The sequence below is a fragment of the Ixodes scapularis genome, unplaced genomic scaffold (genome assembly GCF_016920785.2).
Source record: "Ixodes scapularis isolate PalLabHiFi unplaced genomic scaffold, ASM1692078v2 PGA_scaffold12__126_contigs__length_90152505, whole genome shotgun sequence".
NCBI classification, from domain to species: Eukaryota; Metazoa; Arthropoda; class Arachnida; order Ixodida; family Ixodidae; genus Ixodes; species Ixodes scapularis.
This window is the reverse complement of record NW_024609838.1, coordinates 6,602,817-6,618,569: the sequence shown is the minus strand read 5'-3', so window position 1 is coordinate 6,618,569 and position 15,753 is coordinate 6,602,817. Positions and strand designations below refer to the sequence as shown.

General features: G+C 49.5%; 1 protein-coding gene across 1 annotated transcript in view; it reads right to left on the bottom strand.

Annotated features, from left to right (window-relative positions):
- Window positions 1-15,753, bottom strand: part of LOC8031530 (multiple PDZ domain protein) — a 99,749-nt gene that overhangs the window by 75,307 nt on the left and 8,689 nt on the right. Inside the window, exons 5-12 of the mRNA XM_040219980.3 lie at window positions 13,693-14,053; window positions 10,762-11,067; window positions 9,281-9,398; window positions 7,704-7,795; window positions 6,677-6,968; window positions 5,553-5,632; window positions 4,409-4,582; window positions 1,907-2,096 (exon numbers count right to left, since the gene is read on the bottom strand). Coding sequence (XP_040075914.2) covers window positions 1,907-2,096; window positions 4,409-4,582; window positions 5,553-5,632; window positions 6,677-6,968; window positions 7,704-7,795; window positions 9,281-9,398; window positions 10,762-11,067; window positions 13,693-14,053 — 1,613 coding nt within the window. The remainder of the gene's footprint in view (window positions 1-1,906; window positions 2,097-4,408; window positions 4,583-5,552; window positions 5,633-6,676; window positions 6,969-7,703; window positions 7,796-9,280; window positions 9,399-10,761; window positions 11,068-13,692; window positions 14,054-15,753) is intronic.

Sequence of the window (15,753 nt, the reverse complement as noted above, 5' to 3'; positions counted from 1 at the left end):
GCCTACGTTTAGATAATGTACACTGTGACTAATCATTGCTTTTATAGATTGTAGTGCTTTTCAGTTTTCTGGCGTTTCAGAGAACGGCTTGTTTTTCAGCGTAATCTCAAAAAAAATATCATATATATCATAACGGGTCTTTTCCCACTAGTCCTGCCTAGCGATCAATGAACACTGAATGGCAAACCTGCTGACCAGCACATCAGAGATGACTTTGCTTCTAAATTGCTCCTCAGTTTCATCGGGAATCTCAGGCGCACTGTAAACTAACAGATTGAAGCGCCGACTTCAGGCTCCTATATTTTCAAAACAAGCAAACAATACTTTCAAAGGCGCCAATATTGTCGCTCTTAACCCCGAGTTGCCTGTTCAAAGTCAGTTCTCCCTCTTCACCTCGGGTATATGTATCAAGTTCGAGCCCCCTTTTGTCAAACAAAAGGCACCCTTATCTTTTAGCAATAAAATTTTGTTTCAGACTTTTTTCTTTTTTTTTTTGTGTGTTTTTACAAAGGAAGAGGGTTCCGGAGGAGATGATTCATTCTCTCTGTTTCTTTATCAGTCGTCACCATCCTTTTCTGTTTCTGTGGAAAGAGATTCTATGCTTTTCATGTTTTAATGGGCTCTTGAAGGCTAGATGAAAACCAACTGTTGTCAAATAAATTCCACTGTGTTTGAGACCTGTTTTTGTCTGTCCTTTCTTTTTTTCAATCTCTGGGTGTTTTTCCTTATTTTTACTATGTTCAACTACTGCCAGCTCGTTTGCACCCTAAACTTCAGTTGATGTGTTCTAGCATTCAAAACTCATATCTGCATGCTCGAAAACCTTTAAAATAGGGAAAAGCACAAAAAAACTTGCCGCACGATAAATTCGGCACAATAATACAAAGACAAACACATCTAATGGAGTGCCTACTCTTCCTTCAACGTAAGAGTAGCCACTCTGTGTTTTAATTAACCACTCGTAAAAGGGGGTAATTTTAGTGGAATACAAAATATTGTAGATTATCAATATCAGCGTTATGGGGTTGTTGGCACTCCTTGAACAGGTAGTACATTCTTTCTGACTGTTATTCTTGCTTAGGTTCGGTGCTTGTCTTTACAGAATTGCGGTGGAACAAAGGAGTGGACCCGGAATACTGGAAAGTTAGACGTTGCTCATTGATTGCAAAAATAGTGTGACTAAAGCGATTTCACTTTTGTAATGTTAATAAAGTTCCATACTATTCGCTATGACCTAAGTAACAAAAGTAATTCCTGTCATTCTCCGGCGAAGAGAAAAAAAAAATATGTACGCCCATAGCAATGCCAAAAAGCACCGGAAAAGTGGTTGCTGTCTGCTCCACTTTGAAAGTCGCATTGACACTAGCAAAAGCTGTACCTTTAGTGTGCATCATAACAACTCTAAGCAATATAGAATGGTGAACTAGGCAGCTGTAGATGGCGTGCCATCTCGAAAAGGCTCTACCAGAGGTTCTTCGACGCGTGCTTCCAACGAACTGTGGCCCGAGCCGAGACATTACACCCTGCCACGCACAATCCCCTGAATTGATCCATGGTTAAAAGCGCTAAAAAAAGACGTAGACAAGATAGAAGACAAACACGGGCGCTACTGAGTAGCGCCCGTGTTTGTCTTCTGTCTTGTGTACGTCTTTTTTTAGCACTTTTAACCATGGTTCAATTCAGTCAACACCAACTAGCCCAAGAACAAGTTCTTTTACAGCAAGCCCGAGCAAAATAAGGCGTTCGCAAATGCACACGTGAGGCATTGTTTGTTTTAGATCACTGCTTTAGTAAAGTTACCGTAGCAGATCCCAGTACGCAGTTAACTATGCTCGTGGCTTGCTCCTCTATGCTTTACAGCTGGCCCTGAAAGCAGGCATTTCGTGTGCCGATCGATCGAACTTGCCAGTGATCTGTCCGAGCGCGGGGAGGAAGAGGCTGTCGTCGACGCTGGGAGGTCTTGGCGGCGGCACGTCGGGCAGGGGCGGCGGCAGCGGGGGCGGGCGGGCGCACACCAGCCGCACGTGCAGCGGCAGCTGCTTCAAGGCCCCCACCACCTCCCGGTGATGCAGGCCCAGGAGCTGACGCCCGTTCACCTGGAGACACAGAGCCCCGCCTCGTTTCTCACACCGAGAGTAAAAGACCGCTCGGACAAACTCCCAAAAGCGCCAGTCGAGCCTTATTCAAAATTTTTCATGGGCCCCTCGAAGATTGTTCCAAGCGGTATTTCACTGCACTGTAGGGAACTATAAGTTTGGCTTCATTCTCTGGTGGGCACAGTAATGATGCAACCGGTGGGTAGTGGAGTCAGGAAAGCGCAAGGAGAAACATTGTTTGTCTCAAGAGAAAAAGAGAAAGTGACAAAAGACTGGAAAAAGAAAGCGGACAAAAGTTTAGGAGTGTTTGTTTCGCTGCAACGCAATCAACCGCTTGTCAAAAAGTCGAGGATGTGATCCCCACGGCACAGGAGTAAATTTAAATACATGTTAATGAAATTCTAGCGCCTATTTTATTGTCTAGGCAAGGTTCGTACATGCTTCTAAAAAAAAATGTAAGGATTTGTAAGGACCTTAAAGGGCCTACAAATATATTTTCAAGGACCCCTTTCTATATTATATCTAGTAAATTTTAAACAACTTTTTAAAATGCACTGCAAAAATTCTTTACTGCACGATACCCAAGAAAAGAAGCTTTTGCCAAAGAGGTGCTAGGAAAGGATTCAGTAAAGCTACTGCAGCTTTTCTTTGGTTACCAGATTGATGTTTAGGAGGTCTGGCATCTTCATTTTCGACGTTTTCCTTATGCCGTTCCGACTTGACAACGTAGGCAATGTTACCTGCTGCCTCTACTTTCTTGGTGCCTGTAGTCGTTGTGACCCAGCCACAACCGCCGAAAGTTGCAATTCCCGGGCATTCCGCACAACTTAACCTATGTCCCCCATGTGTGGCGTAAAACAGACGCGGAACAAGCAAACCAGGAGCAGCTAGTAAACAGTACGCGAGAGAACAAGGCGAACAGGGGCAAGAATGCAAGATGGCGGACGGGAGAGATAGAATCCAGAATTACCGGGACTGCTACCATTGTGGCCAAGAGCTTAACGGGCATTCGCTAAATGTGTCTAAATGTGCTATATAAAAAAACTTTGTCGCTGAAATTTCGAAATTTATGTTAACATACACGAAAAAGAAAAGTATATTTTATTATTGTAAAAAAAAATTCCATTACTGCAAAAAAAAAAATGACCATAGGAAAATTCAAGGGTTTTCATGCATTGCTGAAATTCCCGGGCTTTCAAGGTCTAAAATCCGCCGTTTTCAAATTCAAGGGTTTTCAAAGTTTTGAAGGACCTGTGCGAACCCTGCTAAACGTCGTTCTGACAGCACCATAGAGACAACAACCAACCTTTTGTTCAACACTAAAACCTTAGTTAGAACGAATAGAGCGGTTTCCAGAATGCACCTGGTGCACGTTCCCAAAGCAACTTCCAACATCGTTACATCCCCATTCCCGTAAAAGCAGCGCCACACCGCGAAGTATCTAGACCAAATTGGATTTCTCTTCCCTCCTGCGCCTATTAAACTCATGCGAGGAGCATCCGCAAATGATTGAACCGACGACGAGATGCACTCGCGAATGTCACGATAGTAGATTCCGAAGAGGGTTCGAGGGACACCCGAGATTACCGCGCACGAGGGGAATTTAGAATTAGTAATGGCGGCGTTGAGGTGGAGGGGAGTCACTTTTTCGCCTGCTGGCATCACAGAGCAAGAAATGGGTCACCTCCAACAACCAGGTTGTAACGCGTCGACGCTACCAAGTGGAGAAGCTCACAACCACGCTACCCTTCTCTTCGACTTGCCCGCGAAGCCAAACATGACGTCACGAATGCGCGGGATCCCTCGAGGAGCGTCACACTCCGACGGCCGCTCTCCGGGTGCGGCCGTTTCAAAAGAAAAATGGAGCCGTCCGTTCAAAATGCGAACGTGCAATTGTCATTAGCAGATCTTGTGCATCATGCTGATCTTATTTCTGAACGCGACATTTCAATTTCCATTTCTGTATAATCTTAAGGATAAAGTCGGGAGACGCGTGACCCTTCCAAGCTCAGAAATGCTCACAAACACCCGGGGCAGCTCAAAATACATTGCACATCCCTCGTTTCCTCCTATCGAATTTACTCTAGGATTTGCTGGAATCGTGATACAGTCGTGCATGGAGACCAGCATAGAGGTTCGGTGCCAGGATCCCATGCGCCCAAAATGGTCCTCGAGCGGCAACAAACACAAAGCCCGGTCTGTTACGGCCCTTTGGGCTTGCGGCCAGCAACTGCGCGACATTTTCATCCCGTCACGGGGCGGCAATCGAGGGAGCCCTATTGAGGATGCCGACGCATGGGTCGCTTTCGTACCTGTAGCAGCTCGTCTCCTGGCCGCAGGCGCCCGTTGAGGCCCACGGGCCCGTCCGGCAGCACCGAGCGGATGTAGTGGTGGGGACGCACCTCCCGGCCATCCTCCACGTCCACCGTGCCTTCCAGCGAGATGCCCAGCCCCCCGCCCGGCTCAAACTTGCTCAGCTGGGCCACCTGCACCAACCACGATCCTTCACCTCCCAGACTGTACAAAACATTTTTAGAGCTAAGCCACGCGAAAATCGGTCCACTTCCAGCTGTCCTGCTGGATCATTTCCAGCTCGATCCAGCTGGGATCTATAATCCAGCTGAAGGCAGATGAATTTTCACTTTGTTATCAACTAAACCAGGGAATGTGCGGCTCGAAGCACGGGGCACCCGTCACGAAGAAGGAGAGGAAAAGGAAGCGAGAAAACAGAACAAGAAAGAAGCGCTTTCATGGCGTATTTGTACCTGTGCAATACCAATCTGGCCAACACTTGGCAGATCTACTGCGGGCAAGTTAAACAAGAAAATAAAAATGTCGTCGATGTTGTTAGAGTGCAAGTCGTTGACCTCGTTGTGCTGCGAGTCTGAGTGCGAGTTGAGGAGGTAAAGGCGGCGCTAATTATTGCTTATTGTCTCGTTAGAGGTGACTGTTGCACAGAACGACGGCTCTAGAAAAGCAGCAAGGAAGTCAAGAAACTGGCGGACGTTGCGCTGCCCAGTTTTTCGGTACCAAGTTTGGATTGCGTTCCCCTCCGATGCAATAATAAGGCAACGTGCAACACGAATTTGCTGTGTCTGTGACCTGCAGAAAGACTGCAGAATAAAGTCCAGGCACAGTTACGAGCTAGTCTCGCTGCTCAAGGGGCACAGTTACGACCGCTTGCGACGAGGGTCGTTCCTCGACTCAAGTGGCGCCATGCCAGTTCCTCCCACTCGCTTTGTCGCGCGCCTCAAAGGGCGCAACAAAGCAACTGTCCATGTTGCTGGTGCGAAGATACGCATGACAAGAAACTATGCGGCAAAGTTCAGTCCCCGATGCTAGGCTATAAGAAAGATTCTTTCTTAAACTAGCAAAGTGGAAAACGGTTGTGTCGTCTTCCATCCTTCTGGAGCAGGGGTGGCAAAAGAGGTAAGAAAGAAAGAAGGGCTCACTGACCACAATGTCCATCTCTGGTCCCATCCGCTTGCTCCAGTGGGCCACAATGGCTGCTTCCGTCTTTGGGTCCAGCTCCCCAACTGGACATTGGAAGAATACGCATCTATACTTCCCACCTTCTCCATTGCTGTTCACATTTCTAAGGGAGGACGAGGGCATCAAAAATAGCGCAAAACTAATGTTTTTTTTAAATCCCAATTTCCGAGTACTTGGAGCACAGCAAAGCTTTTCAGTCTTTACAAAATGTCTGTAGCTATTCAAACTAAAACCAAAATAAAAAAAACTGTATTACAAGTTCTTCCAAGTGCACTGTAAATGACTTAAATTTTTCAAAGGACCCACTTTTCTCTTAGTTCCAGACTTCAGATATATTGAGAAAAATATATTGCGCAAATAAATCACTGTGTGGTAAGGAACACCAAGCGTACCCCTCCAAATCACAAAATATTATGACCCTCAAATATTCCCGAAACCCACACTTCAAATAATTTGCGAAATATAGAGGCTGCAAAAATAAAGTTAACAGTATTTGCTTTCAAATTTATTGAAAGGCCTCACGGGAGAGAATGCTGTGTAAAAGACTGCCACTGCCACCAAAGCAAACATTCTCTATACAGCTGCTGCCGAAGACGCGATAATGGATGCAGTCGTGGAAACGTCGGCAGCGATGGCGTGACATGCAACTCGATCGTCGACGTAAACTGCATCACCAGCGAAGACGCAAAAGAGACTCCCTCGCCGATGTGGACAGCGTCGGCAACCAAAATGCGACAACCTACTCAATCGCCGACGTAAGGGCAAAGCTTTGAAAACAAAGACGCCATTTCGTGCGAAGGTGCCTCCACATAACTTTCAGCCACAAACTTGAGCTGCGCCTTCGGTTTTGGTCGCTAGTCTGACACGGTGAATTGCAGGGAGGAGCGTCGCACCTCCAGTGCTCCTGCCTGCAACGACGCTTGGCCGTCACATGCATCTCAAGCAGTAAAAGCATGGCACCTGCTGGCCGGTGACGTATAAGAAGCGTGAAGACGCTTCGTATACGTCACCATTGCATTCTGCATGTTTGGGTGGTAATTCAAAGGAGCAAATTTGTTTTCAAAACCGCCACCCGCAGAGCCCTTTACCGTAGCCGGCGTCGTCTTGGTCCTCGGCGAGCGGTGAGGCGGCGTCCAGGTCGGCGGCGTGCACCGGCTCCGTGGCCAGAAGGCTGGCGACGGAGGGCGCATCGAGGCTCGGGGTCAGAGTCCCCCCCGGGGAAGCGCCCCCTGCCTCCGAGAGCGCAATGGCGTGCTGTAGCTGGTGGTACTTGACGCCCCGAAGGTAGCGCGCCAGCCGCAGCTTGACGCACCGCCCCGTGGAGCGCAGCACCTCCACCGCCTGGTGGTTCGTGTAGCCCTGCAGGGCACGCCCATCCACCTGCAAGCGGCAAACAGACGATACTGCCGGTGCCATATTTCCCGTTGCAAAAGCCCCATCAGACGCGTATTAAAGTCAGTTTTCTCCAAAAGATTGGTATTTAAATTGCCCCTTTGCACAAGTTCATTGTACGGTTGGCAAAGCTGCATTCGTAAGTTATCACTACGGCCCGAGACAAACTTCAGAAAAAGCCTGCAAGGCATCAGCACCATTAAAAAAAGTATGAAAGGCGCTTGAAATTTGGATGGACCAACTTGACGTTCACAGAAAATTAAAGTTCTTGAAGCGTTTTTCGCAGACGCCAAGAGCACAGAGCAACAATATTTTGCAGAAAGGCTGTAATATGTATCAAAAAAGTAACTTTCTCAAAATTGACTTCTTTCTACCTTTTGCCATTTGATGGGGACAAGTGGGCATTGACTAGTAAACAAGCAGGCAGCAAGGAAGCAAGGTAGGAAACATGGCAAAAATGCTGTGATAAATATGGCTGCGAGAGAAATTCTTCAAGTATTAAAAATACTGCCAAAGTGGCCACAGATACCGAGAGAATTCTTTTCTTCTCACGAGTCGCCCCACCCTAGGTCAACTTTCTAAGAGTCTCAATGCAGCTTCATTTGTCGGCTCTGAAGCACTTCAAAGACTGGTGCCCCCTTAAGCCCAACCGGCAGTGTCATCCCAAGGAGGCACCCTCGAGCCGAAAGCTTGCAAAGACGAGGCAAGTCCGAGTGTCGTCACCTCTATGATCTGGTCGTTGACCCGGATCCGGCCGCTCGCATCCGCAGCACTGCCCTTGGCCACGCTCTTGACGAAGATTCCAGAGATCTCGTCTGCATCGGGACAAGGAAAGCACTGTCCACGGGTGCTACCAAAACACCCGCTAGACCAGCCAAATTGCTGCTGGCAAACCTCCAATGGCTACCTCAAACAAAAGATTGGCTGCATGTTTGGTCACTCTGCGAAACACATTTAAATGCGGTAGCTTTATAGGGTGGATGGTGCGCTTAGTTCAGGTGATGCCTAGGGCAAGATTTTGTATGGAAACAGATTACATCACACCATTGCCTTTGTGAAGCTGCGTGCACTTCTCTTCAGCACCTGAAACAGTCTTTCCGCTGAATTTACTGGGTCACCAAGAGACGGGAAGCGTGCTTTCCTGCCCTTTCCACTCCTTGTTCTGCACACTCTTTCTGCTCCTCTCTTTCTTGCCCGTCCCAGCACCCCTCCACTCCACACAATTCCTCACACCACCTGCCTCTGCTCATCCTGTTCCTGCGTGCAGGGTCTGTAGCTGCCAGCAGTGCACTCGGCTACCATGCCGGTGAGTGCGGTTTGATCCCTGGCACCGGTTAGTGTTATTTTCAAGATCCCTTAGCGGTTACGAAGTGACCGACCTACAGATTTTGTGCTTTCGCGGCTCCTGAGGTTGGTTGGCCCTGTAAAGCCACCGCTTTCAAATGTTTCAACTTTGTTCAACTTCTGCAGGGTTCCACGAGTACCATTGATCTTCTTTGCAGATTTCTATCAACCACTTTTGCGAACCGGCTAAAGGGGCCCACATGCGAAGTAAATATATTTGGCCTTTTAACCAATGTGTGCAATCCACGTTTTAGAAGGTGGGTCCGACGCCGCATTAGCACTCTGAACCACATAAACTGGTTTCTTAATGTATCGCACTACAATTTACTGCAGAAGTGCACGTAGATAGAGTGCTTACCTTTCGAAACTACCAAGTTAAAAATTCTCCCGAGTAATATGAAAAACATACCTGTTTCATATAAACCAACATCAAAAAAAAAAAAAAAAATGCAATGGCTTAGTTTGGCTACGTTAGGATATACGTAGCGTGAGCTTATGCGCACAAAATTGGAGGCGCTATCAAGCGGCTCCGGTGCAGCATCAGACTTGGCTACCGCGCAACGGAGGCGCACAGCTGGGCACGCGGTGGCGCCATTGCGTCTGCCGCGGCTATGACGTCACTCCTCTGAAATGCGCAGACCGGCGTGGCACGCGTGGCGGCGGCGGCTCCGGCGCGCCAGCTGTGCACTGTGTGACGTCACTGCTCCTCGCACATGCGCAGCACGGCTCTCCCGAAGTCACATAAAACTGCTCAACATCGGCCAGTATAGCTCACGCTACAAAATGCCTTTTTTGTGCAAAATTATAATAAAATATGTGGGCCAACCATGGTATTTCTTTTGCTAAACAAAAAAATGGTGACGAAAACAAAATTGCCTTTATTCTCTTGCCAGAATAAACGCCACAGTGGTCGTTTGAAGCAGTGAGAAAGTGTGAAATTGACCGAAGGAGCTCACCCTGGGTCCCCTTTTCGCACACATAACCGGCGATGGTGATGCCCAGGCCCTGCTGGTCCTTCACCAGCTCCACCTCAAAGGTCTCCGTCTCCGGGAGCTCTTCCAGGGACAGTGCCCGCTGCGTGCAAAAGGGGCTTAATTTGCACACTGCATCAGGAAAGACTGCTTCACGCACTGCTTGTTGCTCTCTCCTACGACCAGAGAACACACCGGCGCATCCGTGGAGTGCAATATGTCATCTTTCTGCACATCATTTTTTCTTTTTAGGCTCCAAAAACTTCTGACGACAACTATTTTTGCTAAATAGTTCTTGCATCTCGCAAATACTGCAAACCCTTCACTCTAGTGAAATGCAGTCTCAGGATCATCTCGTAGAATGCACCGACGTGTACTTCCGTTGCGAGAATTTGTGAGAACTCAGTCTCAAACGCAAGCCCAAGGACATTCAAGAAAACCAAGAGTCAACTTGCAACTGTTGTTTCAATGTCATTAAAAAAAATAAAAAATTACAACTATACAAAACTGATTGAGCCGACACCCACGTTGCATAACGACATAGTTGGAAAAGTGACGATTATTTGTAAGCAAATTTTTCATTACTTCGATCCATCAAGGTAATTACACACTGAAACCTCCGGAGCGCCGACGAGAGGCAGCGATGTACAAACATAAAATGAAAGCGGACGACGCGTTTGCCGCATCCGTTTTGTCGTGGCAGTTCGAAGGCGCGCAATAGCTCGCCGCCTATAGCACGACGACTGCACCTTCTTGCAGAACGAAGCCCGAAAAGCTCCGTACCGATGTCTCGGACGATATCTTGCAGCTTCTTCGCATTTATTAGAACCTCACCAATAGTCTGTGGGGACTGCCAATGTCCACCTCTAATAATTGAAAACGAGCGTATTGGTGAATCAGATACGGATGTGTGAACTAATAAAAAACATAGAGGACGGGGGACAGAAACAAAACTTCTTTGAAAGAGTTACGTTTTCTTCCCCGTCTTCTAAGCCCTGCCGATCCAAAGCGGTTGAAGTGCTCGCAAATGTGGCGGGCCTTTCCCTTTCTACGCAAACACTAAGGCGTCGAAAAAACAATTCTGCAATCGCTTTTTTTTTTAGGAAATTTGTATGAATTTTTTGAGCAAACTCATAGTGCTTATAACATCTTCGACTTTCACCACATCCTCCTTTTCGGTCCTCCCGACAACGTCCCATTCGTGCCGCACCAGCCGCAGTTCCGGCGGCGGACACGGCGGACACCCGTTCTGCCACAGGTTGCTCTGCGGCTTGACCGTCCGCTAAAGCTACGGCACACAGGAGCGGGGACGCCGCCACGACTAAGACATTTGCATTCCCTCCTACATTTTGCCTAAACTTCTACGAACAAGCGCCGGAATCGCAACGTCCGAAGTCGCGACGTGCCGGCCGACTCCCACGACGCAATCTGCCGCCGTTTCGGTAGTACAGGACAGAGACACTCACGTCCGAGAGCAGGGGCGAGGGCGGGGCTCCCGCGAGGGCGGCCTCGTGCAGCAGCAGCCGGCGCTCGAGCTCCTCGGCGTCGGCCAGCAGCCGGGTGGGCAGCACCATCGGCGGCGGGAGCGGGGGCGGCCTCGGGGCCGGGACGGGGCAGCCCCCTTCCGACCCGGCCTCCGAGGGCCGGGCCACCACCAGGCGTACCCCTGTCCCCGCCTGGCGCAGCACTGAGGCCACCTGGTCCGACCCCAAGCCCCGCAGGTTCACGTCCCCGATCTGTAGGATGTGGTCGCCACTCTGCAACCGCCCGTCCTGCAATCCCCACCAACAACAGGCGTGAGGACGCCGTGTCTCTGCTCTGTCGGTGCTGTTTGCACTCCTCCAAAATTGAAGGGGCATTCGTTCTACGTCTTGGAACGACTTCCTATTACACGTTGTGGCGGATCCAAGAGAACGCCTTCTAGTTACACTTCTAAAATAGGAATGTGTCGTTACATTTGCACATTTTAATGAAATATTGCGCCGTATACAGAGGAAAGCGAGTAGGAATATCCACATCGAGCTACATGTCAAGTCGCCACAATCAGATTTTTTCCAGTTTCTTAATGCGAAAGCACTGACTGTCTCATTGATCGAGCCGACGTCATTAGCTTTGAAACCATGCAAAACGACACCTTAATGAAACCACGCGCAAAGCTAGCCAACGGCACCTTTTGCACTTCTGTCCCATTGGCCGCTGCACGTCAGTTTGTGTAGTGTCATCCTAACTGCGTTATCACACTGTAGCGTTATCAGAGATCACCAGATTCGCTAACCTCTTATCGGTTGTACAGCATATTCAGTGCATAGAATAAACCAAGGGGTTTGTTCTTCTGGGAACTACGTTGCTGTCTGTTCCTTCCTCACGCCGCAAGGCACACGACAGTTTGAACGATCGCTTACCCGATGGCGCTGCATGTCCGCGAGGCCGCAGCTCCACCGTTCCACGCCCAAGGTCAGCGCGTTGTACGCCGCAGATTAAAGAAGGGAGCGTAGGGTGGCATGCGTGCTTTCCCATTTACAACTCATAAGAAGTGCTTAGGTGCACCTCGAGCCTTTTTGTTTTCGACTATTTCACGGACATTTCTCCGTCCCTCCAGGTTGGAGGTTGAAATAGTCAATAATAAAAAGCCTAACTGCCTACTGAATTCGAGTAAAAACGTGTGTAAATAAGCAGAAAAAAAGAGTACTGCTCCTTTTGCTGTTTTTTCAAAAACGTAAAGAGTTCCCGTTCTATTGATGTGCGATGGAACAATGGCGTTCCTTTATTCCTCCTAAAAGGAATGCATGCAAGGAACACGGCTCCTTGGAACGCCGCTCTGTACAATGCTGTGCTCCCTTCACCCGTAAAAGATGGATCACACAGGTTTGTTTCGTGTGCCTCACCCGGTTCCTCCGGCGACTGCTTATGACCGCCTGCGCTGCTGGTCGTAAGCACTTGCGAAAGGCTTGAAACCAGTTGCAACCGAACGTACGAACCAGTCTTCAGCCGACAGTGCGGTGCATGCCACATGCTCGTTAAACCAGCCATATGTCTATCTCTTGCTACGTGATCACGCTCCCGCCCTCGCATGGAGAGCTGCCTTCTTTGTCTAGTGAGATGAGGAATACTTCCTCGATATGTGCAGAGGCTCTCCTGCGCACAATAACTGCTGGCACACCCAGTCTAAGGGCGAGTGGATTATGCCGCAGTGAGTCTCGCATATTTCTGTACTTCCAAAAGTTTGCCTCAACACTGTCTCAATCTCCCAGCTTGCTTGCTACAGTGCAACATATTCATCGGGACAAAAAAAGAAGGTAAGCATTTCCTCACTGGAGCTGAATCCACTGCACGTACGCAGGTACTCGTTATTCGAAGAGCGCAGCGTCTGCTGTACCCTGTAAGTTGGCATGTGCCATACCCAAGGGTGGTCCAGCCAGTTTGGAATAACTTTAAGAGCAGAAAATCTCGTTATGAAGCAGCTTTGTATCAGAAAAAATTTGCTTTTAGAGCAGCTTTGGAGTAGCACATAGGGTATGCAAGTTTGGAGCAAGTCGGTGCAGTTCCTTATTAGTGATGCTGTCATGCATTGATGTGAGCAGTTGCGTGATGCCCATTAAAAACTCAAAGTTAGCAGTTATGCTGTACTATAGTCAGAGACAGGTTAAAGGTTTTTTCCCACGATGCATGTTGTTGGCGAATCTTGTGCAGCGAAATTAGGTTACGGGCAAGAGATGCCCCGTGTGAACGAGACCAACAAAAGTGGCATGCCCCCGAATAAGGTTGCGTGCACTCTTTTTCGGGGGCATGCCACTTTTCGCCGAGGTCTGTCAATCACCCAGAGAAACGCAGAGATGGGAGAGGAACTTAGCAAGGACGTGCAGCACATGCATATTATGAAATAGGTGTGCCGTCTACACAGTCGTAACGCAGGAGGGACCAAACAAGGATGTACAACACCGACACATCATGAAATGGAACAGACGCAGCACCGTGCCTCGTAAGCCGGCATACACCGCGACGTCTACACGGTAGGAAAGGAAGAGGGACATGCCAGGGACGTACAACACCGACATATTAAGACCGGTTCACACATCTGCATTTGAGTGCGCTCAAGTACCCTTTTTCACAGATAGTGCGTAGATTTGACCTCGCAGATGCTGCAAAACTTCACTCATACACAGATCGGAACTCGATAGACGAGGCCAACATGTTCTCTCGTCATGGAGCCGTTGGAGTCGAACACAAATGCGCAAAGCAGTCTCTTGTACGTGCAGTGCTAACGAAAGGGGGACGTAAAACATGAAAGCATTACGAAGCAGACACAGCGCCCTGCCTCGTAAGCCGGCGTACACTGAGCAGTAGAAATGTGAGAGGGACTTAACGAGAATGCGCAACAACGACGGAGAATCCCTCACCCGGTCAGCCACGCCCCCGGGCAGCACGGTCTTGACGACGACGCCCGTGCTGCGGCCGCCGACGATGCCGAAGCCCAGGCCGGAGCCGTCGTTGAGCAGCTCGACCGCCTCCACCTCGGCCCACTCCGTGCCCAGCACCATGGCGTCCTGCCGAGGCGGGGGCGGAGGTGGGGCGGGAGGCGGAGCGGGAGGTGGGGCGGAGGAGGGCGGGGAGGGCGAGGGGGCCCCCCTGGCCAGCACCAGCTGCACGCTGCCCCTGGCTTGCTGGAGGATGCCTATGGCCTGCTGGTGCGAGATGTTGCTGTCCAGGGGCTGGCCATCAATGGCCAGGATCTGGTCCCCTTCCTCCAGGCGCCCATCCCTGGGACAACAGACAATCGGAAAGAGAGGGCAGACAATGTGTTAGGTGTGCTCGTTTCGCCACAATGTTTGCCGCTCATTTCTGGATACATGGAGATGGCAGCGGAGCACGGAGAGTTGCAAGTGCCGGCGTCGGCGGTCTTGAGAGGAGCGAGAAAGAGAGCGGCGGAAGACCAGTAAAAGAAGGCAGACGCCACAATTGGCAATTTCGTCTTGCCCCGATGCACCGAAGTTGCACAACTGTTAATCGCACTTAGTTTTCTATATTCAACGGCTCATGACCACACTTTCTCGCCAAAGCTAAAAGGGCCCGGTATAAACTCTGCGAGTGATAGTTAGACGCTTGTACGAGTTTATTATACCCTCGCCGGCGGTCTGGGCCAGCCAGGATCACCGATCCCCGCTTCTATGCTCCGCCGTTCCAAGGCGGTCGAAATGCACACAAGTGCGTGCAGACCTTTACGTCTAGGTCTATTGAAGGGACCATGGAATGATTTTTCAACTTCTTCCTCCATACCTCTAATCCTCAACTCAAAAGCAAAATGAAAAATCACGTGGTTGTGACATTCTTTTGGCACTGGAGGCAATGACTCAGAGCTTCCACCGCGCTTTTTATGCATGCCATGGAACTTGTCATTCTCAAGTCTGACGGCACTCATTGGCAAGAAACGCAAAACTCAAATATTCGTCGAGGGATTGTTAACAAATGCATACGTTCGAGTTACGCGGTGCTCATGTTCAATGCGTGAACTGGGTTCGGCTGACGTGCTTGGGCACCAGAGATGCATCACAGTGAAAAGGCAGAGAACTTTCGAAGGAAAGCAGGTACAAAACAATCCACTATATTTTCAAATTTTTTTCGAAAAGCAGGCTTTAGGCTTTCTGCGCTGGTGTCTTAGCTTTATTTTGGCGCAATAAACATTGGGCAATTAGTGAGATCCAAAGTATCCCAGTCGAAAATTAATTTCATGGTCCTTTTAAATGAACTCTCTAAAGCATGCATGCCCATTAGCTTCAGCATTAGTCTTTTAATCAAAGATAGGGGAACAGCTAAGAAAGATAAACTGGCAAAAGAGGTGTCGGTAGAAGGTGTCTTCATCCAAGAATCCTCGAGAACCACGGATATCTTAGTCAGTGATATTTGTACCAAAAGTTTTTCACAGGAATATTCTGCCCGATTAATGTCGACTTCTGGGAGATTTTCTTTCTTTTTAGGAGAACGCGTTATCGGCGCATGATAACGGTTCTTCCGCAAGCAAACCCAAACTGTCGCCGGTATCCACCAATGGTCCGTCGCGGACCACGTTCGCATCAACAAAAACGAAAAAAGGGCGGCAGTGCCGATATGAACGGGGGCTCTCACCTGTGTCCCACTGGCCGTAGTGGAGCGCACCCCCCGACCCACGCAAACGCAGCACCGCACACGGACTCCCGCTCGCGAGGCACTACCCTTCATCCCGAGTCCAGCTTGGTACGAGCACGCAACCCGCGACGCCCGCTGCCGACGCCAAAAGCAAGCCCCATCCCGCCTGAACGCATAACAGAACAGACCGCAGACACACTCGCACTTAAAATCCCTAACCCCTAGGACGCTTCCTTTTAGCAACGGCCGAGCTCGTAGCGGCAGCCGGGGGCCGACGGTGCGATCAGCGGCGAACGCGCCGAACACGACGACGTCGCGTCACTGCAGTCGTCGGAGCC